This window comes from Saimiri boliviensis, chromosome 7 (assembly GCF_048565385.1).
Source record: "Saimiri boliviensis isolate mSaiBol1 chromosome 7, mSaiBol1.pri, whole genome shotgun sequence".
Lineage (NCBI taxonomy): Eukaryota > Metazoa > Chordata > Mammalia > Primates > Cebidae > Saimiri > Saimiri boliviensis.
In genome coordinates, this window is record NC_133455.1 from 36,238,175 (window position 1) to 36,264,175 (window position 26,001).

General features: G+C 36.3%; 1 protein-coding gene across 4 annotated transcripts in view; it reads right to left on the reverse strand.

Moving 5' to 3' along the window:
• Nucleotides 1–26,001, reverse strand: part of CFAP54 (cilia and flagella associated protein 54) — a 318,455-nt gene that overhangs the window by 194,223 nt on the left and 98,231 nt on the right. For all 4 annotated transcript variants that reach the window (XM_010340325.3, XM_074402388.1, XM_074402387.1 and 1 more), the window contains 6 exons: nucleotides 15,777–15,908; nucleotides 13,412–13,523; nucleotides 11,424–11,513; nucleotides 10,026–10,152; nucleotides 7,101–7,212; nucleotides 6,650–6,750 (listed from right to left, as the gene is read on the reverse strand). In XM_010340325.3, the coding sequence (XP_010338627.2) occupies nucleotides 6,650–6,750; nucleotides 7,101–7,212; nucleotides 10,026–10,152; nucleotides 11,424–11,513; nucleotides 13,412–13,523; nucleotides 15,777–15,908 (674 nt within the window). The remainder of the gene's footprint in view (nucleotides 1–6,649; nucleotides 6,751–7,100; nucleotides 7,213–10,025; nucleotides 10,153–11,423; nucleotides 11,514–13,411; nucleotides 13,524–15,776; nucleotides 15,909–26,001) is intronic.

Below are 26,001 nucleotides of genomic sequence, written 5' to 3' on the forward strand. Positions count from 1 at the left end.
TTCACCATTAGGGAAAAAAGTTATAATTAGAAAAAGAGAAAACTCTGGAAAGTATATTGTGGTTGTGAACTGAAATTGCAGGTATTAGAATACATGGTTTTAGATATATAGATAAGAGAGCTAGAGAGGTATTTATATAGCTATATTTAGATGGATATGTTTAGATAGACGATACATTTAGATAAATAAATAAATTTATCTGAACAAATATATTTCCTAGCTCAGTTTATTAAGAGGACCTGGAAGCAAAACCATATCCATAGCCCTCACAACTTAAGATTCTAAATACCACTTCTCACTAAGAGGAATAAATTGATTCCAGGGCTGTACAGAGTGTGTACAAGATTAACATCTTGTGGTAAGTGAAAAATAACTCAAAAAAAAAAAAAAAAAAAAGATGGACACATGTCAAAAACTGAAGAGCTAGCCTGGAAGAGCTCCTGCTAGCCAAATGTAGAACAATTTGAGAATCAAAATAAACAATAATGTTAATTTGGTAAAGAATATCCACAGAACGAAACCTACCACAAACACCAATTTTAATGATAAAATGTTGAAAACATGAACGCATTCCCTATGAAATGGAATCAGACAAATACGCCCACTAACATGGTTTTTGTTTTAGCATTATATTGACGGCCTTAGCCAGAACAGTAAGGAAGACAAAGGAAAAGGGGAAAAGGATTGGAAAGTCAATATACAAAAATAACTCTATTTCTACATACCATCAATAAACAAAGAGTTCTAAAAATTTGAAGCTATTTCCAGTAGCTTCAAAAACATACCTAGGAATTAATCAAAGCAAAGATACATAAGATCTATTCACAGGAAGCAGAAATTATAAAGATAATTTTAAAACATTTAGATCTAAATAAGAATGAAAACGCTTTTAGTAAAAATTTTAGACTGCAGGCCAGGTGCAGTGGCTCATGCCTGTAATCCCAGCACTTTGAGAGGCTGAGGGAGGTAGGAGGATAATTTGGGCCGAGGAGTTCGAGACCAGCCTGGGCAACATAGCGAGGCCCTGTCTCTACAATTAAGAAAAGAAAAAGAATTAGCCAGGTACAGTGGCACATGCCTACAGTCTTAGCAACTCAGGAGACCGAAGTAGGAGACTGTAGTGAGCTATGATAGTGCCACTGACTCCAACCTGGGTGTCCAAAAATATATATATAATATGTATCATATATATTATCATATATATATGATATATACTATATATATGATATATATGGTATATATTTTATGTATATGTATACATAAATGTTTTATGTATATTTATATATAAATACATAAATACACATATATATTTATAAATTATATATTATATATTATATGTATATAACATATGCATATATATGATGCGGCTAAAATATGGTTAGAAGAAAACTTAAATGTTCACGTTTTTTGGATTCAAAGCAATCCCAACCATATTTCCAGCAAGTTCTTTGTTTTTAAATTATAATTGCACAGTTGTGTGCCACTTCGTGACAGGGAAACATTCTGGGAAATGTGTTGTTAGTCGATTTTATTGTTGTCTGAACATCATAGGATGTTCTTACACAAACCTAAATGGCATAGCCTACTACACACCTAGGCTAAAAACCTCTACAGCAGATTAGGGTAATAAATACTGTGGGCAATTATGACATGATGGTATTTGTACAACTAAACATAGAAAAGGTACAATGAAAACGGATTTTATAATTGCATAGGACCACCATTGTACATACATTCCACCACTGATCAAAATGTTATGCAACATGTGAATGTCATTTCAATCTTTTCTCATTAATTATGTCTAAGTGTCTCCTTCAGAGTTTCAAATGTATAGGATCTTTTTGGTTAACTTTTCAAAATTTGGTTTCTACCTTAATTGCATTGTAATAAAATATGGTTCATATGATTCCAATTCCTTGAAATTTCTTGAGACCTGCTTTAGAGTCAATAATATAAATACTCTATGCATGATTTAAAACAACAGGCATTCTCCAGTTGTTAATTGTAGCAGTTTTTTCTCATAAATTTATAATCAGCTTGTCAATTTCCACCAAAAGAAAATGCCGAAATTATATGAGGTAAGCATCCTAAAAAGTTAGAAAAGGAACAACTGAATTTGCCAAAAGAAAGAAGGTAGGTACCTAAGAGAAATGAAAATGTCTAAACCGGCCGGGCGTGGTGGCTCATGCCTGTAATCCCAAGACTTTGGGAGGCCGAGGCGGGCGAATCACGAGGTCAAGAGATCGAGACCATCCTGGTCAACCTGGTGAAACCCCATCTCTACTAAAAAAATACAAAAATTAGCTGGGCATGGTGGTGCGTGCCTGTAATCCCAGCTACTTGGGAGGCTGAGGCAGGAGAATTGCCTGAACCCAGGAGGCGGAGGTTGCAGGGAGCCGAGATCGCACCATTGCACTCCAGCCTGGGTAACAAGAGCGAAACTCCATCTCAAAAAAAAAAAAAGAAAAAAAAAAAAGAAAATGTCTAAACCAAAACTTTACATGAGTGTTCACAGCAGTATTATTTATAATAGCCAAAAAGTGGATCAAAAGTTTTGATCCAAAAGTCAGCTGATGAATGGATAGACAAAATGTCATCTATCCAAACCATTAAATATTATTTATGCAGCAATAGAGAAACATAATACTGGGACATGCTACATGGATGATCCTGGAAAACATGATGCTAAGTGAAAAAACCAGTGGCAAAGGGCCACATATTATATGATTACACCTACATGAAATAGCCAGAATAGGCAAATCTACAGAAACAGAAAATGGATTCACGGTTGCCTCAAGCTGAGGGAAAGGAGTTGGACATAAGGGAGTGATAGTTAAGGAGTACAGGGCTTCTTTCTAGGTTACTGAAAATTTCCTAAAATTGATTGTGTTGATGATTGAACTCTGTGAAGGTAACAAAAGCCATTGAAGTGTGTCACTCAGATGGGTGAATTGTATGGCTTTGTGACTTATTATCTCAATAAAGCTGTTGTTTAAAAGGAAGGTAGAAAGTAATAAATATAAAAGCAAAATGTAATGAAAAAGAAAATTAATAGAAAAGATCAACAAAGACAAAATTTGGTTCTTTACAAAGACTAAAAAATTGACTAATGTTGGAAACAAGTACTAGGTGCCACAAAGAAAACTCACCACTGAGACAAAGGATCTCTCAGCAAGGTAATTGTACTTTCTGCAGAAAGGGCACTACTCATCAGCAGTCTTGCCACAAGAGTGCAATGAACAAAGGAAAAGCAGGCATATTTATTCTTTATTCATTGGGTCCTTATTGCTGTGTCCAGTCTCCATTGGTTGGAGCCAGACCTCACAATCTAAACTAAACCCGATTGGCTCACAACTTAAAACTTTTCTAAATAGGTAAAGGCAACGGAGAACAACGGAAAAGAGGAAGTCCAAATAAGGAAGGGAGAGGAAGTTGCTTGCAAAAGGACTTAGAAAAGAAATAACATAAATATCTTGATGAAAGCACAAGGACATAGAATGTACTACATGCCTGTGAGCATGTCCAACACATAAATGTCTTGGTTAAAGTACAAGGACATAGAATGTACTTAATTCCTTTATATCTAACAGCCAAATAGGATAGGCCTTAACAAAGAGTTAGTAGCAAAAAGCAAGAAGGCATTGAAGAAAGTTAGTCTTTAAAAGAGACTATTATTTCAAACATTTACTATTATTATTCTTTAACAACAAGGGAAACTTTGAAGAGGAACTTTTTACTTTCTACAACAAACCTCTGGCAAAACAAATGATAAAAATATGAGAGAAGACAAAGATTAATGAACTTAGGAATGAAACACAGGATGTAACTATAGATATAGCCCAAAGTCAAAAGGTAATGAGAGTATATCTTTTTATGAATAAATATGAAAACTCATAAAATGGACAATTTTTTAGAAAAATATAATTCATCAAAAGGAGCTCAAAAAAAGATTAGAGACTCAAAGAGATGTATTAATCTCAAAGAAATTGAATCTGTTGGTAAAAATGTGCAAGTATGGTGTGGATAATAAAAATATGTATTTGGTACCTGTCCCCTGATTTCTGGCACAGAGGTCTTAAAACCCTTGCAATTTCTGGAGTGAAAGAAATTTGTTACTCACACAAAGTCCCTGTGAACTTATATAAGTTTATGCTAAGGAGGTGACTCAAGGTATCTTACACATGATTAGAGGATGAGACCTTTCAGCCCCACTCCTCCCACCTCCTGGAGGGGAGGGTGGCTGCAAGCCAGGTTATGAAAATTCTTGAACAAGGAGGTTCAGGGTGCTTCTAGGTAGGCACAACCATAAGCCAGGAGGGTGGTGCCCCAACTCCACAGGGACAGAAGCTCCTGTGCTCAGGACCCATTTGGACTTTGCCCTTGGTACATACCTCTTGACCTGGCTATTCATTTGCATCTTTTATATTAAGCTAGTAAACATGTAAGGTATTTTCCTGTGTTCTGTGAACTATTCTAGCAAATTTTCAAACCTGAGGAGGGAATCTCTGAATTTATAGTCAGAAAGAAGTGTGGGTATCCTAGGTACCACATTTGTGACTGGCCTCTGATGTGGTGGCAGTGTTGTGGGACTGAGCCCTTTAACCTATGGGATCTGCTGCCAATTCTAGGTAGACAGCATCAGCATCTAATTGCCTTTTTGTGTTATGGTTATATAAGATGTTATCCTAAGGAGAAATTCAATGAAGTGCATATGGGGAGGCTCAGTTGGTGTTGGAGATTGGTTGGTGCTGAAGATTGGTTGGTGCTGAAAAACAGCACAGGGTTTGTGTCAGAAGTGGTATCAGCAAAAAACACATGGGTTAACATTTATGTAATAATGTAGTTTATCACACAATCATATTAAAGAAGAAAAAAATGAAAAAGAAATATTCAATAAAATTAAACATAATTTATAAAACTCTTAGAAAATAAAAAATGGAAGACAATTTCCTAAATGTGATAAAGGGCTTCATCCTGAATCCCAAGGCAAATATGGTACTTAGGAGGGAAGTAATGTATTTTTAAAATTCAGATTACAGACAAGTTTATTCTAAAATGTATATGAAATGGTACAAGAAATAGATCTTTAAAATTCATATTACAGACAAATTTATTCTAAAATGTATATGAAATGGTATAGATCCTAGAGTAGCTAAAACAATTTTTAGAAAAACTCTCAGCCCTAATAAAATATGAAAAGATGCATAACCTTAGGAATCAAAGAGATGAAAACTGAAACAACAATGAGATAAAATTTCACACCACACAGTTCCACAAAAATGTGGTAATAATATCAAGTGTTGATGAAGATGTTGAATAATAGAAATTTTTCACAACATTGATAAAAATGTAAGAGTAACTTAGCAATATCTAGTTAGTAATGCTAAAATGTTCCTATCTTGAAAACCACAACCCTGTGTATTTACCCTGCAGAAACTCACACATGCATGAGGAGATACATACAAGAATGTCCTTTGTAACATTGTTTATAACAGTGAAAAGTTAGAAAGAATTTAAATGTTATTTATGGGAGACTGAATAAATCACTTAAATTTTTTTTATTAAAATGTATAATATATATGTGTAATAAATATATATTTATATATTATTTATGTTATGTATATGCTAAATTGTGTTATTTATAATTATGTATATGTATTATGCATATATAAATATGTATACAATAAATACAATGCATTATATTATTATTATACCATTTGTTTATTATGTGATATTTGGTATATAATGAAATACCATTCAGCAGTAAAATTAATAAATTAGACTTATATATAACTGATATTCAAAAAAATCACAAATGTAATATTGAGAGAAAAAAGCAAATTTCCAAAGCAAATTAAAAAAAATTATACCACCCATTATTTGAGGCTATATACATATGAGGTTGACATACAAAGTCACTCATCAGCATGATAAATGCCAGATCTTGGGATAGTATTATCTCCAGCATAGAGGAAAAGAGAAATGCATACCAGGAAGGGTACACAGGGATTTCAATTGTGTTTGAAAGGTTTTACATGTTGAATTGCATAGTTGTTATATTATTTTTATACCCTTCTAAAATATGTCACTATTTAAATAAAGAAAATGAAGGAATAATCAGAGATAGTAGGCAAATGCAAATAAAAACAAAGCAGAATTGGTTCTATTAATATCTATGTGGTACGAATTAAAATCAAAATCACTAAACAGGCATAGAAAAACATACAGTGAAGGTAAGATACATAAAGAATGTATAAGAATTAAAAATCTTATACATGTATACTTATAATGTGTACTTATAAAAATAGAAACTAAACATTTTGCCATAACACATTTTATAATCAAGAACTTTAGGTACACTGATAATTAATTTATCAACTTGTTCTTCTAACCACCCTACCTAAACTATTGCCACCACCACCTCATGCCAAGACAAATACTCTATATTATTTCATTTACTTCATAACATTTATCAACATTTTTAACTGTCTTATTTATGTGTTTACTATGCTCCTTTCATTAGTATTCAAGTTCCTTAAAGGCAGTGATTTCACCTATCTGGTTCACCAGTGTATCTGTAGTACTCCAAAATAATGCCCAAAACATAGTCATGCTCAAGTAAACTTTTATTGAATTAATTAGTTAATACCTTTCATGTGCCATAATTTCAGAAATAGCTGGATGTTTTAAAATGAGATCTCTTAGAGTTTCCTTTTTTTTACTTCTTATTCTTTGTTGAATTTCTGCACTCTTAATAGAGGAGATAAAATGTTACACATTAAATTTAAACTTTGAACACAGTAGTATAATTTATTCATACTCTAATGCTTATCTCCTGACATTGAAATAGTTTCTTTATACCCTCAATTAAAATTACTATCAAAGGTAACAGAAGTACCCCTGTAGACAAAAAAAAAATCTGATTATAACAATATCTATGTTAATTTAAAAATTATGTTGTATGGTGTAATTACGAAATATGGTTGTTGGTATATCCTTCTGTTTCACAGTATAATGAGTTTTACATGTTGCCAATCATCTCTAGATAAATGAATCTCTTAATTTCATTACCTAAAATTCAAAATTCATAAATAACTTACTCTTCCAATTTCCATTACGGCAGCTTTGAACTTTAAAGATTTGTTTGCTTTTTTATTTAAAGCACTGTCCTTATATTTCACTTTTTTAATTTCAAGTAGAGACTCATTTCTCCTAACAAAAAAGATAAAGTCAGTCAAAAAGACCTGCAAAAATTTACAGAACTACCCCAAAGTAATATGTCTTTAAGGTTGTCATTGAAATTATGCAAGAATATCAAAACTGCTTGTGTCCTATGCATAAATTAGACTGTAATATATCTAATTATCAAGAAATAGCTGGTCTCTCAAAAGAGCAAAATGTAAATCATATTATAAAATGTGAGTGTCAGTGAAGATGCTGATTAATAGAAACTTTTCACAGCATTGATGAAAGTTTAAGAGCAACTTAGCAATATCTAATAATGTTAAAATGTTCATATCTTAGAAACTACAGCCCTGTGTATTTACAGAAACTCTTGCACATGCATAAAGACAGATGTATAAGAATGTCCTTTGCAGCACTGCTTATAATTATAAAAAATTAGAAAGAATTTAAATGTCTATTTATAGGAGACCAAATAAGTTTTAAAATGTATTACACAATATATGAGAGAATATGTTATATATTATAATCATAGAATAAAAGCTCCTACAGGGTTTTCTAATGTGGGAAAAAAAGAGGAGTTGAAGGCATGATGTAGATGGAACAGAACTGGACTGAAAATAAAGGAACATGGACACTTCTTCTCTTACAACTCAGAGAAAGTAAAAGTTACTCTAGACAAGCTTCCTTGCTTCCAACAGATTTCAATTCTTTGGTTCTATGCTTTGCAAGCTCCCATCCACTGCTGCCCTCTGAATACCAACAGGAGCTGAGCTCATCTTTTCCCAGTATGATAGCCTCACACTGTCCCTTTATTGATACTTGCCTATTTTTCCTGAAACTTCTATATTTTTTGGAATTTATATTTCTTCAGTGTACTAGCCAGGTACAGCAAAACTGCTTAACATGATAAATGGGATCCCCAAACTTGAATAAAATATAGGGTCTCATTAATGCAAGGCTAATGAAATGATGGGGTGAGTCTGGATAGCTAGTTCCAGGGGTTGGAACTTGACCTAAATCCATCTTGGTTCCTTTGCTTCAGTTTTGATGAAAATGATCCCAATCCCATGGTTGCCTAGAACCCCAGTTCAGTTGTAGCAATCCTAAGAATCTCCCAGTTAGTTGACATTCATTTGGGCAAATGTTTTGCTGCCTGAATTAGAAGCCTTTGATCAATGACCATAAGAGACTTGGGGATCCATCCTCCACAACTTGCAGCCTGGGCCGGCCTTTCATTTCCAACCAGCTGGGTCTCTTCTCTACAGCCTCTCCTCTCTCTCTCCCTCACTACCAGGGTGCTTGATGTGGCTGCTATGTTCTTCCAGAAACAGATGGGAAGGAGAGGAGGTCACACTTAGACTACAGTCTTTGCCACCATCTCAACATTCTCCTTCATGTGCAGCAGAACCTTTATCCACTGAATAAATTAAATTCCTCTACTCCTTGATCTGTTCACTGCTCTGTGGAGCTCTGACTGCTTTCCATTTTGATAAATAGTATTTTTAAATTTTTATGCAAAGCAATATTACTGATGACTTCTTCATTGTTTTAACTATTTATACAGTCATGTGTCACTTAACCGCAGGGATATGTTCTAAGAAATACTTTCTTAGGCAATTCTGTCATTGTGTGAACGTCATAAAGTATACTTATGCAAACCCAGACAGTATCACCTGCTACACATCTAGGCCATATAGTAGAGTCGATTGCTCCTAGACTATAAACCTGTACAGTGTGTACTATACTGAATGCTGCAGACGATGTTGTAACACAATGGTCAGTATTTATGTATCTAAACATATCCAAACATGAGAAAAGTACCGTATAAATACAATATTATAACCTTATATTCCTCTTTCAGAATATTTCTTATTCTTAGTTTAGACTTCCACAGCCAGCCCTCCAAATTTGCCTGCACACTGAAAGTTATCTTCTGTTTTTCTTTGGAATCAAGAAAATTATTTAACCCTCCTAAACGTCTAATTTTAGCTGCTTTTTGAAAAATTTTAAACTCTAATTCGGACCAATTCTGTTATTATCATGGCCTGTTTCATTTAATATAAGCAATTTCCTTTTATTTTTTGAAAACATGAAGTGCATATATACTCTAAGCTTCTGTTCTAATAAATGAAGTACCTATTTTAGGAATATCTTTCTGTATGTTTTTAAGAGAACGTTTCTCTTTTGCCACCATTTCAAAAATAAGTTTCATGTCACTGATGTTTACTTTTATTAAAATGGGATGGATAGATCAATGCCCAGTAAAGAAAACCCCACTCTCAGTTGCTGGAAGAAAAGCTGGATTCATTTGGCATCTCTCATAATTGATGTGAGGCACTATCATTTTCTTTGGGAGCAAAGAGAATCATTCAGGCTTAGGGAATAGGAGGGACAGCTTTAAGGTTTACTGCTTTTATTTGAGGAACTCCCTCTTCACATATACAAATGGAAACCCCAACAAATTGCTCTATTTGTTACCACAGAAGAATTAGAAACATGGTAAATGACCAAAACTGGACCCAAAACCCTCTGTGAGAAAGGGTTTTCTCACTGATGACCTAGAGATACTATTATCCATCCTGACTCAATAGCAAAAGACTTAATCTATCTCCAGCTAGAGATCTGAACATGCTCTATTCTCATTTGTGAGTTCATTGTATATATGTTTTTTACTTTTAGTTATTTATTTACACAGATATGAATTTTCACTATCTCTTAGGTGGTAGTTTGAACTGTATGTACTCCACTCTCTTTTTCATCTACCTTATATTTCTTAAAATTGACAACATTACTCATTTTTTAAAGTTGTTAACATGTATAAAACTGATCATTGCAAGTACCTTTTCAAGAAGTCATGGACAGGAATTGTTATCTCTACCATAAGGTGAAATTTTTCCTCATTCATGCATTTTAGCATAACTTGTGTAAAGAATTCCAGAAATCTTGGTTTTTGCTTAAATTTCATAACTGTAAAAATAAGGAAGTTCACATATAGTTACCAATATACTCAATTATTAGTCCTGAAGGCTGGCCAGTGCTAAGTCATTTTGTTCCAACAGGCAAGTTTATTAATTTGCTTTTTAGATTTCTGCCTTTTAAAAAGTATATAGGAATAAATGTGGTGTAAACTATTGTTTTTCTAGTATCAGTGAATCCTTTACAAATTACATTAAATTTATTTTCTAAATATCTCAGTATTGAGAAAGATTTCATTAAGATCACTTCTAACACATGACTGACCAGGGAAAAAAATTGTTGATAATTATCATTACTAGGAATGCTAAGTTTTATATTTGACTCTGAATTAATCAATTATGTTGCCACTTCTTATTAGCTAAACTTGAAATTCACTTTTATATATATATTTTTTTAATTTTCATTTTTTTTTAGATGGAAGTCTCACTTTGTCACCCAGCTGGAGTGCCACTGCACGCTTTCAGCTCACTGCAACCTATGTTTCCCGGGTTCAAGCAATTCTCCTGCCTCAGCCTTCCGAGTAGCTGGGACTACAGGCACCCCCCAACCATGCCCAGCTAACTTTTTGTATTTTTAGTAGAGAAAGGGTTTCACCATACCAGCCAGGATGGTCTTGATCTCCTGACCTTGTGTTCCTCCTGCCTCGGCTTCCGAAAGTGCTGGGATTACAAGTGTATGCCAGTGCCCCTGGCTCATTTTTTCATTTTTTGAGACAGTCTCACTCTGTCACCCAGGCTGGAGTGCAGTGGCACAATCTCAGCTCACTGCAACCTCTGCCTCCCAAGTTCAAGTGATTCTACTGCCTCAGCCTCCTGAGTAGCTGGGATTATGGGTGCCCACCACCATGCCCAGCTAATTTTTGTATTTTTAGTAGAGATGGGGTTTCACATGTTGCCCAGGCTGGTCTCAAACTCCTGACTTCAGGTGATCCACCTATCTCAGCCTCCCAATGTGCTGAGATTACAGGGTAAGCTACTGTGCCCAGCCACCAATAGATTTTTCAATGCCCTAGTTTTTGTAAGCTTTAGAGTAATGAGCCATCATCAAGGTTCTGTCTTTGCAGACTTTAAATCATGTACCTATTTAGGTCTCTTTCATTATTTGGCAATCAGGATTCCACATTACTCTGAATGGATAAGAATTCAAAATAACCTGTCTAAAACAGGTGAAATCTTCAAGTAGACAACAGAAACAAAATCCACAAAATTAGTATCTTCAGTAATAAGTGGAGTGAACAGCACATACACCTCCAGTTCACCTACCTTCTTTCACGGCACCTTTGACTGACCAACTCAAAACTACAGGATAAAGAAATATAGGGTCTTCTCCTCCTGAGAGTTCAGATGTAACATCTAAAGTTAAAAAATTCAAAAATTGTATGTTCTGTTTAATAACCCAAAATAAAAAATTTTTGAGTAATTCAAAATAAACATTATTTAAAAGAGATGAAAAACAGGAAAATACTAAAATATTCTAAATTATGTACCTTAAAATGTCAATTTTAGCATTACACTTTAGAAACAAAAATAGTCTAATTAAATTATTTGCTTCACTTTTCCCCCTAAAAGTTAAGGGGTCCACCACCAAATAGGTAAAAGGTTGCTAAGGCATTATTCTCTCTCAACAACTGTCCTATATCAGCAAACCCAAGACTCAGGAATCTACCAATTTTATTAACTCCATTTTAGTAAAATTATCTTTAAAAGCTAGTAAAGTATAACACAGCCACTGAAGCCAGACTGGCTGGGTTCAAATTCTAATCATGACATTTTTTAGTTACAAAATCTTGGAAAATTATTTAGCTTCTCTGTGCCTCAGTTTATTCATCTTTAAAATGGAGATAATAATAGTACCTTCCTCATATGGTTGCATACAGGTTGCATAAGTTTTCATGTGTATGTTTTATAAAAATAGTATTTTTTGTAAAATAGCAACTGGTACACAGAAAACGATGTATAAAACTATCATTTTATTATTGTTGTTTTTGAATTTACTATTCTTTTTCTAACTATGAGACCACCAGGGAGAATTTACCATTTAGCTACTTATAGCCCATTGTGCTTCTTGGTAAAATATTTTTACCAATATTATAAAAATAAATAATTCACACCTCCAGAACACTGTACATTTTAAGGAATTATACTTTCTATATATAATAAGATGATTACAGCTTTCCCAAAGCTAGGTTAACTAGTTATAGGAATAATCAAACACTTAGTTTGAGTCATAAATCCATGCTTGAAACAGGCATGGAACATATTAAAAGAGAGAGAGATCCAAGTCAGTGAAGCCCACAAGACAGAACTGAGGAAAGGTAAAGTAGCGACATGGAATTCAACAAGCACAGCCAGGTCCCCAAAGGCCATGGAGCAGAAGCCTTTAAAGACTTCTTAGAAGAACCCTGAAAACATTGGTTAATGTCAAAATGTACTTTAACATGTTGCAACAACTATCATACTTGGTTTAACGCTCAATTTTGAGCACTCTCTTGTTCTACAAGATTTAAAGTACCTGCTTTTTAAAAATGTGACAATACTAATCATCACCAGAAACTAACTCAATTTCCCAAGTAGCTTTCCAGGCTGCAAACTCCAAAACACCAATCATTACATTAACACATTGGTTCATTATGAAATTACTACAGTACAACGACCTAAAATTAAACTCATCTTTCACTCTGCTTTCTACTCTGGAAGGTGTTGGTTCAAACCGTTTACACATTAACAACCCTCACACTATCCCTTTACTCAGTTGCATTTTTGCCTTTGAAGCAGTGATTCTCAATTCTGTGCCTCCCATAACCCCCTCCCACTCTCCCTTCAAGGATACCCAGATGGTTGTCACAATTAGGTGGATGGTGTGCTGTGCTTCTGTGAGTAGAGACCAGGGATGCTACTCAAAATCATACAGTGCCAAGCACAGTCCCCCACAACAAAGAACTACCTGGCCCAAAATGCTAATAGTGTCGAGGTTGAGAAAACTTGCTTTAGAATCAGAAGGCACAGGCTCAAGTCCAAGCCAGCTATGTAATCCTAAGTAAATCGCTTAATCTCTATGAGCCACATCTGTAAAAAGTGGCTAACAATCCCTTAACAGGGTATTGTTAGGATTAATGATATAATGTAAAAGCACTGTGTAAATCTTAAAGCGTTTACCAAATGCTAATCTCATTGTAATCCTCTGAACAAAATATTTTCTTGTTTTAAAAAACTTAATGCTAAATGGAAGTATACAGAAAAAAAATGATTACATTGCTTTGTCAGTTTGAGTAGATGTGTCTCCAACAAAGCCAGCTGTTCATTTATCTTTTCAGGCAACAGTATCTGCTGTGGCTTCTTAGTCTTTAAAGACTTCTTAGAATCCTAGAAACATCAGTAAATGTCAACGTGTTGCAACAACTGTCATTTTCAAACAACATCCTTTAAATTATGTTTTTATACTTTCATATTTGGTAGATAAAAACTATGATCCACATAATATTAATAACAATGAATAATCACAGTCATTGTGTTCTAATTAAATGCAGACACAGTACTGTGTTTCATGGAGACTGACCAAAATGCTGCTTCGTTTCCCTCTCCCTTTCTCCCAGTAATTTCCACCCAGCTAGACAGCCCCCTCCAAAACCTGCATTCTCAAAGCAGCTGAGACTATGTCTCTAAAAATCTTCAACAGACAATTCAAAGAGGAAATGTATCCTCAGAAATGTATCCCTTTATTCCTTTTTTTCTTTCCGTTTCCCAGAAGGAGCTTCTTTACAGCTAAGCTAATTGCCTTTGCCACTTTGCCTTTCATTGAAACGTAAGGGGATCAGTAATTAGCGGATTAAGAATCCGCCTGTCTGCATTTAGGCTAACAACCATATTTTCTCTGTCTGAACCTGAGAACTGACCTGTTAATGTCTCTTGTTCTCCAAAAAACCTTCCAAGCCCCTTTAGGCTTAAAGGAACCTTGAGTAGCTCTAGTAATTTCTGACTACTATAAAGTAGCAAACTCTACAATCTTAGAAGAATCACAACCTTCCGCTGAACTATAAGCTTCAAGGAGAGAGGCATGAGGCCTGTCCTACCATGATGTGAAAGGCCGTAAGTCAAGGCCTGGGTGACATAAATGGGTTGATGGACTCAGAGAGTAGATACTGCATGGAACAACAACAACAACAAAACCTTCAAATTGCTTTCAGCTTAATCAAAATTCCCTCTAGACAAAACACCCTCCCAACTAAAAAAAAAAAAAAAAAAGTCATCCAGCATCCAATAAAACAGCGGTAATTTTAAAGATTTTTTTTTTTTTGGCAAACAAATGCTTACTAGGAAATTCATATTACAGAGATAAAAATGGAGCTACTCTAAATGAAACGAGTCAGGGATGAGAGTCTCTACCCCTACCCAAGCCATGAAAGGGACTTCAAGTAATTCCTAGTTTGCTACTTCAAGTAATTCCTAGGCGGTGGCTCAGGCCTGTAATCCCAGCACTTTGGGAGGCCAAGGCAGGAAGATTATCTAAGGCCAAGAGTTCAAGACCAGCCTAGCCATCATGGTGAAACACCATCTCTACTAAAAATACAAAAATTAGCCAAGTGTGGTGGCACATGCCTATAATCCCAGCTACTTAGGAGGCTGAGGTAGAAGAAACACTTGAACCCAGAAGGCAGAGACTGTGGTAAGCCAAGATCACACCACTGTACTCGGGCCTGGACAACAGAGTGAGACTCTGTCTCAAAAAGAAAGAAAAAGAAAGAAACCAAATGAACTAAGTAACATTTCAAAACCTGATCTACAAAAATATGTAACTACATAGCTTCAAGGAAAGGCAATAATCATCAGGGAAGGCAGATATTAAAAGTTCATTTCGGGCCAGGCGCGGTGGCTCAAGCCTGTAATCCCAGCACTTTGGGAGGCCGAGGCAGGTGGATCACGAGGTCAAGAGATCGAGACCCTCCTGGTCAACATGGTGAAACCCCATCTCTACTAAAAATACAAAAAATTAGCTGGGCATGGTGGCGTGTGCCTATAATCCCAGCTACTCAGGAGGCTGAGGCAGGAGAATTGCCTGAACCCAGGAGGCGGAGGTTGCGGTGAGCCGAGATCGCACCATTGCACTCCAGCCTGGGTAACAAGAGAGAAACTCAGTCTCAAAAAAAAAAAAAAAAAGTTCATTTCAAAAATTAGCAGTCTCATAAGAGAATGTAGGTGTCATAGTGAGTTTCAGAAATTGACTTTGAATACAAAGTAAAAAAAACTCTGACATGTATTTGCTGCATTCAATGACCCACCCAGAACAGTAAAATCTTAGATCTAGAAGAGACTTTAGAGAGCTTTTAAGTCCCATGTCCAACTGGGTGTAGGAAGCTCTCTATGATCGCCTAACTGATGGTTGGGAGTGGTGATGGGGACTATTCAGTATACTAGCAGAGATTCCTTCTTAATTTTCTTCACTATAACTCAAAAAAAAAACAAGACAAAACCCAAAAGCTCTTTACTAGATTACTTTACTTATATGTAAATATAACAAGTATAAAACTTATCAGTTTTCTAATATGTTTCATAATACTACATTACCCCTAAAGACCCAAATTAAACATAGGTTTAAAAATGAGAAACAAACACAATTACCTCTTCTGGCATTTCTTCTTGTTCATTACTACCATCCAACAGAGACTTGCTTTCTGGTGTGGTGTCCAACATTTTTTTCCCGTAATTTATAATCATTACTGCCAGGTCATATTCCCTCCATGAACGCAGGATCTAATTTAAAATATTTATTAATTATCTCTGTTGGGCATTCTTATCTATTTTCAAGTGTAATGCATCATTTTTTCATAAATTCAAAAGCCCCATAGAGTTTTCAGTCTAAGAATCCCCACTTTATTGTTAAGAAAACTGTCGATTTACCTCCAGATCATAATACATTTAGTGCAATTAAAGAGGCATAATTCAACTATTTTAAGTAAAGGACTAATAACAGGATCTCATCAGTAATAAACTTCCCATATCTCTGGGCCATATAGCCATATACCTTCTGATACAGTGAGTTAACTATTAAGAAAACAATTCCTTTCAAAAAAGTCCTATCTAAAATGTCATTTGTAAAGGTCACATCACCACCACCTCTTATCTTGAGTTGCTTTCTTTGGGAAATGACACAATTACTGACCTCATGGTGTCTTAAAGGGTATTTATATCACTAAGTGATTTTTTTTTTTTTTTTTTTTTTTTTTTTTGAGACAGAGTCTTGCTCTGTCACCAGGCTGGAGCGTAGTGGCACGGATCTCAGCTCACTGCAACGTCTGCCTCCTAGGTTCAAATGATTCTTCTGACTCAGCCTCCTGAGTAGCTGGGATTACAGGCAGGCGCCACAACACCCAGATAATTTTTGTATTTTTAGTAGAGACAGGGTTTCACCATGTTGTCAGGATGGTCTCAATCTCCTGACTTTGTGATCCGCCCCCCTTGGCCTCCCAAAGTGCTGGGATTACAGGTGTGAGCCACCACACCCAGCTATCATAAGTGATTTATAAGGCATTCTGCTAGAGGACTGGGCTAGATAGAAGCTGTTTTTGGCAGGTTCCCCATCAACCCTAGCGGAAGTGTGCATTGTAGGCATAAGGGGAAGGGGCCTATTTAGCCTCTCTCACATCCCCTATTACCAGTTCTGTGGCCTTCACTATTCTTGCCCTTACCTACCATTCTAAAGTAATCTTCCACTAATCATCTCCTTGTACTTTAATCTTACAAAATATTGAGCCAATTATAAAATCTGATGGTCACCATTGTGTTACAGGACTTCATGTCTTCCACAGCTGATCCATTCCCCCAGAACAGCTTTCTACACCTTGTTTATACAGCTTCACCTTGCCATTAAAACCTGCGCTCTAGCATCAACTTCAGAAAAGCTGCCCTGGCCAGCAATCTGATTTCCACAGATTCTGGGCTCACATTCATTGTGAGCCCCTCATGGCAACTAGGAGTATAAATAAGCTTGTGTGAATTTGTTATATGTAGATACATTCTGTTGAGTATGTTAGTATTTAAGACAAGTGTTTAGTTTGTTCTTACACTTATAATAAAGACATACCCAAGAATGGGTAATTTATAAAGGAAAGAGGTTTAATTAATTCACTATTTCACATGGCTCAGGAGGCCTCAAAATCATGACTGAAGGTGAATGAGGAGCAAAGTCAAGTCTTACATGGTGGCAGGCAAGAGACAGCCGTGTAGGGGAATTCCCTTTTATAAAACCATCGAATCTTGTGAGACTTATTCACTATCAAGAGAACAGGAGGCCTGCCCCTATGATTCAATCACCTCCCACCAGTCCCTCCCATGACATGTGGGAATTATGGGAGCTATAATTCAAGATGAGATTTGGGTGGGGAGATAGCCAAAGCATATCAATAAATAACAACTTTTACTTCTCATGCAGGGAAGGGATATATAAAGTGGCTGAAAAATAATGAGTGGCTGCTTAGACCTGAGAAACCCTACCTAATGCTAAGAACTGGAACATGTTTCTATGGGACCAAGGCAAAGGCACTAAACTAACAGTGACTGTGGAAGAGAGTGTGGAAAAGAAAGTGCCAAAATACACTGCTCACAATAGCAAAGACTTGGAACCAACCCAAATGCCCATCAATGATAACTGGATAAAGAAAATGTGGCATATATACATTATGGAATACTATGCGGCCATAAAAAAAAGATGAGTTCATGTCCCTCGCAGGTACATGCATGAAACCAAAAACTATCATTCTCAGCAAACTGACACAAGAACAGAAAACCAAACACCGCATGTTCTCACTCATAAGTGGGTGTTGAATAATGAGAACACATAGACACAGGAAGGAGACCATCACACACCAGGGCCTGTCAGGGGGTGGGGATCTAAGGGAGGAATAGCAGAGGGTGGGGCATTAGGGAGGGATAGTATTAGGAGAAATACATAATGTAGATGATGGGTTGATGGGTATAGTAAAAGACCATGGCACGTGTATACCTATGTAACAAACCTGCACGTTTTGCACATGTACCCCAGAACTTAAAGTATAATAAATTTTTTAAAAAAAGAATGTGCCAAAATAAATTTGGTGAGTGTTTTAAATTTTTTTATTTATTTACTTATTTTATATTTTGTAGAGGCAGGGTCTCTCAAAGTGCTGGGATTACAGGCATGAGTCATGTTTGGCCAAAATAAATTTTAAATAGGTAGGTAGAGTTAGATCATGCAAGGCTTTGAATGCCCAGCAAAACAGTCAAATCTCATTATTAAATGTATATGAGAGGGAGAAGGTTTTACTATAAAGAAACAGAATTGAGCTAAGTTTTGCTATAAGAAAATAGAAATGAGTCTCCTCTCCACTCAATTTTGCTTTCTGACATTTTTAGGTACTAGTTTATAAATAACTGAGCAATCTTTTCCCCTTGTTTTAATATGCTCATAGAAAATAATAAATGATAAAGAATTTTTCCAACCAAAGGAAAAACAGGACCTATTTAACATACCAAGAGGTGAAACAAAAAGAGTATGTCGGATGTTTAGTATAACAATTTTTAAATGACACATTGAAGATGATGAATCTCACAAATGGCATGTCAGAAAAAAAATTGCTGCCTAAAAAAAAACTCAACCATCTGAAAAGATTACCAATTTTTAAAATCAGAACAGAGAAAAGAAACAGAGCCATTTGACTAATCAGGTTTTACATGTCCTAAGAGAAAATCCAACGTTGTTTATATCAAATGAACATCTGAAATGTGGGATTCAGGGTTAGTTCAGGATTCTGGAACTGCAGGCCAGACTGGAGGAAGCTTCTAGAATGGCAATTCTCAACATATTAGGGACAAAATCAAGTCAAATATCAACATTCTGACATTAATATATTATTTGTTTTTGAATGCTCAGAACACATTCAGGCTGGACACAGTGGCTCACGCCTGTAATCCCAGCACTTTGAGAGGCAGAGGCAGGCAGATCACATGAGCTCAGGAGTTCAAGACCAACCTGAGCAACATGGAAAAACCCCATCTCTACAAAAAATACAAAACTTAGCCAGGTGTGATGGCATGTGGCCGTAGTCCCAGCTACTCAGGAGGCTGATATGCAAGGACTGTTTGAGCCAGAGAAGTGGAGGTTGCAGTGAGCTGAGATCATGCTGATCTCTGTCTCAGAAACAAACAAACAAAAAAAAACAACACACATTCAGGGTCATTTCTATAGTAACATCACTTGGATTTCAATGATTCCCCAAGTGGGAGAAGAAGGGGTGGGGATCCTGGCTAGCAAGTCAGGAAATGCACAGAGCCAGAGAAGCTGGTGTATGCTGAGAGAAAATCCATCCAAGGCTGAGAAAGCAGCATGTGAATTCAAGGATGTCAGCCTCCACCGGGCCCCAAATGCTCGTTCTAAGACCAATTTATTCTAGGTCAGCATTCTCTCCCATCTTCTTCAGTGGCTCACCCAAACCCACCCATTCTCAAATCTTTGAAACCCACCCTTACCCATTACCTCCTTACCGTCAGCAAATGACCTTGCTTCCTGTCCACAGACGGAAAATAAGGGAAATGGAGCTTATCTCTTATCCACAAACCCATCATCACACATCTGTAACTACAACTACCCTTCCCTCCTTTAGAGGGGAGAAGCAAATCTCTTGTCAAGACTAACCGTCCCACATGTGCTGGGATCCCACTGCCTCATGCCTTCAAGGGTCTTGCTCTAGTCCTCACCCCTCCTCTCTTAAGTCTTCATCCTTTCCTTTTCCTGGTCCCTCCTCACCAATATTACAATGCTTTGGAGTACCTGGATAAGAAGAATTGGGTTTTTTTGTTTGTTTTTAGCAGAAGTTGCTATTGACATGATGCAAGCAACAAGCTGCCTTGAAACAGAGTTTCTTTCCTCTGGAAGAAACACTGCAGTAGCCCCTGTTAGTCAGTTAAACGTACATAGTTGTGCTCAGCGCCCTGGTAAGAGAGGGCAACCTGGCCTTCCTTTATTTGCAAAAGACACCCCTCCCCTGGAAATGCTCATTGGTGGAAGAGCTTTTTGGGGGTCAGGGTAGACCAAGCAGATAAATATATTCTAAAGAAAAGTAACCTTGGAAGATAGACTTTGGGCCCAGCATAACATGAATTAATGTGTGTTATTGTAGCACTGGAAAAAGAAAAGGGTGCTTTGGATTGCATAGAACCCCCACTTTCAATGGAGTCACCATGTGACAATGACAGAACTAACAGCAGCAGGAACGTTCTTAAGGTTGGGAGGGGTTAGGAATGACAGAATAGCTTTAGACGAATCAAACTCTTCAGTTCTTCCTCTTGCCTAGTATTTAGAAGAAGGATTGGTCTCTTGAACTAAGTGCACCCTTGTAATTGTTAGATAATTCTCTTCCCTTCTCACTCCTCTATGCATCGTACCCCGGCGATGGCATCTATTTCTATTGCTTTAATTGCAGTCCAGATGCTAAAGACTTCTTTGTCTTCACACACATTTCAAATCTCCCGAGCTCCAGACTGATTAGGTCCTATTGTATAATGGCCGCTTCTTTGGATATCCTATCATCTTCAAAATTCAATCTGTTCAAAACTCATTACCTTCTCCCCCTTCACCACCCAAAATTACTCCTCATGCAGGGTTCAATGAGTAGTGTTATATTCACCCAACTGCCCAGGCCAGGTAGCTGAATATTACCACTGCCTCTTCCCTCTCCCTCCTTTATTCTCTGTATCTATCAGAGTTTCAGATTCTCAATTCTATCAATTCTATCTCATAAATAATTTGAATCCTTTCCATTCTACCTCCATTTTCTCTATACCGGTTTAGTTTATTTTCTCTCACCTTCTAACTCAACTCTGCCTCAGGTCCCATTTCCTCTAATTATTAGCTGTGTACAACAAGAACAATTTCTTTTTTCTAAAATACAAATCTCCTTATGTCATTCCTGGGTATGAAAGCCTTCAACGGCACCTCCCTGACCTCACAAGATGGCCATTTATCACCTGGACCTGTCTCCTGCTCAACTTTTTAAGTCAACTGAAATATTGCATTATATCCTCCATAATAAAAGACAAATTTGATTATTTTCCCAAACCCTAAAATTATTTCATATTTTCTAACTTGATTACTCCCTGGAGTGATCAACATGAATAATCCTATGCCTTCATGTATTTTCCCAACCTAATCTTTACCTTTGAGCTTTGCTTATAGTGTCTTGCCATAAAAATGCTTTAATCATCATGTAATCTAATTATCTTTTTTATTCTGTTTATCTTTTGAATGTTGTGGCTTATCAAGTAAAGTGTCCCCTGACTCCAAGGCCACATAAATATCCTTAAGTCTATCTAGACTTTATTTTGTTTATGGCATGCTATAAGGTTCTGGCCTTGTTTACTTTCAGATGAACAGTCAAGTTATACTAGCACCTTTCATTAAATAAACTATTATAATACTCTATCATTTTCTCAATGAATCAAATTGCTACCTTTGTCATATATTCATTTCTTCTGTAGACTTAGGGACCATTCCTGGACTCTCTATTCTATTGCACTGAACTGCTTGCCCATTACTTTGTGACACCATTTTTTTAATTAACGTGGCCTTATGGCAAACTTTAATATCTATTGAGGACTTTTAAATTAATCAGCTTCAGAGAAACCCAATTAGAATTCTAATTAGCACTGTATTAAATTTAAGTATTATTTTAGGAAGGATTTGCACTTCTGTGACAATAAGTCTACCTGTTCAAGAACTTGGTGTGGCCTGTTCTATGCTCAGATCTTATTTTGTGTCCCTCAGTAAGATCCCACGGTTCTTTTATCTAGATTCTTTAACATTTTGTTAAGTTTTGAATATTGTGCATGGCAAGTGGTATATCTTACCCTCTCCATTTCTAACCTATTGCTAGTATTTTTTAAAACCTATCCGTTTGTAAGTGTATTACATATGATTACTTTATATATTCTCTTTATAATCCTAGTAATTTTTTACCAGCATTTCATGTGGTTGTGAGACCAGTACAATTATAGATAAATTACACTTTTCTAATATTATAAAATTATTTTCTATCCTTATCTATTACATGGGAAAGAACATCTAAAAATACCGAATCTCACTGTTAGGAGTCAGCATCTATTTCCTGTGGCTGATTTTTAAAGAAACAGCTCCAGAAATTTGCCATTCAGTATATTTGCTATAAAATGTTAGAAAATGTCTTTGTCATTTTAAAGAAATGGCTCCAGAAATTTATCATTCAGTATATTTGCTGTAAAATGTTGGTAAATGTCTTTGTCATTCAATAGCTTCTTTCCTTTCCTAATTTATTAGAAATTTTATTAGGAAAGGTTACTAAGTGTTATCAAATATCTTTGTGGCATTTTTCATATAATCTTACTTTTCTTCTTTAACTTGCATTGTAAAAAATTTATATTTTGTTCTAATTCAGACTCAATTTTTAATACTTGACAATGAAACTGTCCTAGGACCAGAAAGTGACCAAATGCCACTCAGGAGCAGAGAAGGGTGATCAGACAGAACAGATCTGAAGGATACCACATAATGACTCTCTTGGTTCTGACTAATATTTTGGGCTCTGAACTTACTTTTTCTGATATGAAAATTGCCATTTCTCCTTTAATTTGTTTGCATTTTCCCAGTACCATTGTCTAGCCATTTATTTTTTCAAGCATTATTTGCACCATGTTTTAGAAGAGTTTCTTGAAATAGAATACATTTGAACCTGACTTTTTACCCCATCTGATAATTTCTGTCTCCTGAATTCATTCATATTCAGTGAAGTGATCGATATACTTAATTATATGTCTTCTGTCTTATGTACTTTCTCTTTTTCCTTCTTACTTTTGCTGAAATTCACCCTTTTTCCTCCCTGTCAGTTTTTCCTGTTCCTGTTTCCTCTATCTCATTCCTCCCTGTTCATTTTTTCTCCCTGTCAATTTAGAAGTCCTACTATGCAGCTGGGTGCAGTGGCTCACACCTGTAATCCCAGCACTTTGGGAGGCTGTGGCAGGTGGATCACCTGAGGTCAGAAGTTCGAGATCAGCCTGGGCAACATGATGAAAACCCATCTCTACTAAAAATACAAAAATCTGCCAGGCGTAGTGATGCATGCCTGTAATCCCAGCTACTCAGAAGGCTGAGACATGAGAATTTTTTGAACTGGAGAGGCAGAGGTTGCAGTGAGCCGAGATTGAACCACTGAACTCCATCCAGCCTGGGGAATAGAGTGAGCCTCTGTCTCAAAAAAAAAAAAAGGAAGTTCTACTATGCTGTAAAGTTCTGCTCATGGTTACCTATTTCTCTGAGTCATCTTTAAATATATACATATACACACATATATATGCTATCAAAAAATAATTTTATAATACATGTATTTTTATATGTATATGTGTGCCTCTGTGTGTGTGTGTGTGTGTGTGTGTATGCATACATAAAACGTGCAACCATGCACCAAAAATCTTTACCTGCTCATACCTCCCCTGATGCCAAGCAGGATAGAAGTTTTAGTTCTAGGTTATTAATAAATTTTTCTTTCAAGGATGACTCTTCACTTTAAAGAATCCCTACTTAGCATTTATATTACAAAGTCCTAGTCTTGCCATTATTATCTATTTAATTTTTATAATACATATATTGCAAGATTCACTGCTCCCATTATTCTTCTCCTTTTTGTCTTTCCCTGTCTTGGGATTTCTGTTCTGAATCAATTGTCATTTGGTAGAGTATTTCCTCAAGTGTTTTCCTCAGATAAATACATAGGCAGAATACTTTTTAAATGCCCATACTTCTGAAAATGTTTATTTTGCCCTGACAAATGAATGATATCTTTCCTGGTTATTAATTTTTGGACCTCGGTCTTTTTCCCTCAGGATTCTACAAATGTTGTTCCAGTGTTTTAACTTCCAGCATTGCTGATTAAAAAAAAAAAAAAAAAAAAAGTCTGAAGCTAATTGATTCTTTTTCCATTGCAAATAAATGTTCCCTGGGTCTCAGAACTTTAAGATTCGTCCTTATCCTTTGACTTCAGGGATTTCACCAACCTGTATTTCCATTTGTATTCTTACATCAATCCTGCCTGGAACTCAGGAAGCCTATTCCTTCTCCATTTTCTTTGCTTTTCTACCTCCAGACTTCTTTTGTTTTCATGTTATGACTTCTGGATCTGCCTTCTGAATTTATTTACCACCTCTAGGTAATTCTGCACTATGTTGGAGGGGATATTTCTTGAGCTTTCAGATTTGACTCCCGAAATACTTTAATCATACTCTTAATCTATTTGATTTTTTTCAAGCAAATATCAAATTCATTTGTTCAGTTACAGAAGGATTATTTTTGTTTCTTTTCTTCTAGATCACATGATTGTATCTCCTTCAAAGTTTTCTCTGCCTTTTTTTTTAACCAAGTCTTCTCTTGTCTTTTTCCAACATGGTGAGAGTAGAAACAATGATTTTGGTGTCTGGCTTGCTCTTCTTCCCTTGAAGTACTGAGTCTCCTTCAGTGAATAATTGCTTTTTCCTTCCTGCTAATGGCTTACATTCCCTCAGCATCTACACAGACCAGGTCATAGTGGTCTCTGCAGCACTGGCAAGCCAGTGAGCAACAGAACAAATATTACTTCCTGCTCTTGAGATCAGGCCATGAACAGCCAGCAAATAATGGCTTCTTTGCTAAGGTGGAGGGAAGAAGCCTCTCTGCTGCCAGACCTCCACAGAAGCAAGCTTACATCCTAACCAAAGCAATGGAGCAAATCAGCTCACCTACACAGCATTCTTCCAGATCTCTGGTTAAATCGCAAAGGTCCTATGAGAACCACATAAAACAGGCAGGCAGATATGGCCCTTCTTTGAGGGAATCACTGGATTCTGTCCAGTACAGCCTTTGAGAGGAACCACACAATGCTGGTCTTTGAGCCAAGCAATGAGAATAAACAAGCTGACCTCTCGGCCTCTTGTCTCTCAGTTCCTTCTCGTTTCCGAGGTGAACGAAGTCCCGTAAAAAGCCTTTCTCTCAGATATTCTGGACTAAGATACCCTCCAGTCTTTACCAACTGGCCTGCTCAGGCTACTATATATAATCTGCCAAAATAAACATTGAAAAGGAGAAAAGTCAGGGATGTGTGATTGAGCTGTCATCTATTCAGAATTCCTCATCTCTTTACCTTAAAACCACCTTCCTGCAAGCCTTTGAGCTATAGTAAATACTTTCTAATATTTCTTCTCATTAACTAAAGCCTAAATAAATTTAGTTAACTATTTCCATTGTTTTCCCATATTTTTGTTAAAAAAAAAAAAGGCAAAACACTTGGGAATATAGTGATTCAGTTTACAAACAACGCTAAGCACAACTCGGCCTATATAGACCTCTTAACAATAACTGTCAAATCAGCAGGTTGGGAATCTGTTGCTCCATGTGAATGGTCTGCCCTGCTTAAATGTGCCCACTCAACTCCAGTCTAAAAACTGGTCATGAACCTCTAGGTCCACTCACTTGCACAGTCCTTCACGTCCTCTGCCACCAAAGCTGTTCCTCCTCCATCTGTCTCAGCTCTACTCTTCCTCTTGCTACAGGGTCATCCCATCTCAAGTAGACTCAGCCCATAAATCTGTCTCCTTCTACTGCTTTTCTTTTTGCTTGCAACAAAGCTTCATGAAATTATATTTCATGTGTATGTTTGTATTCTGTCTCCACCACTAAACCACAAGCTCTGTGAGACAATGTTAGTTTCTTTTTAAATAAAGAATGCCTATAGGTAGAGGTACCTAATCTCTAGTTTGTCTCAGGACCCAACCTTGCCTTACATCCAACCAATTCATGAGTTATTTTACCTGCTTG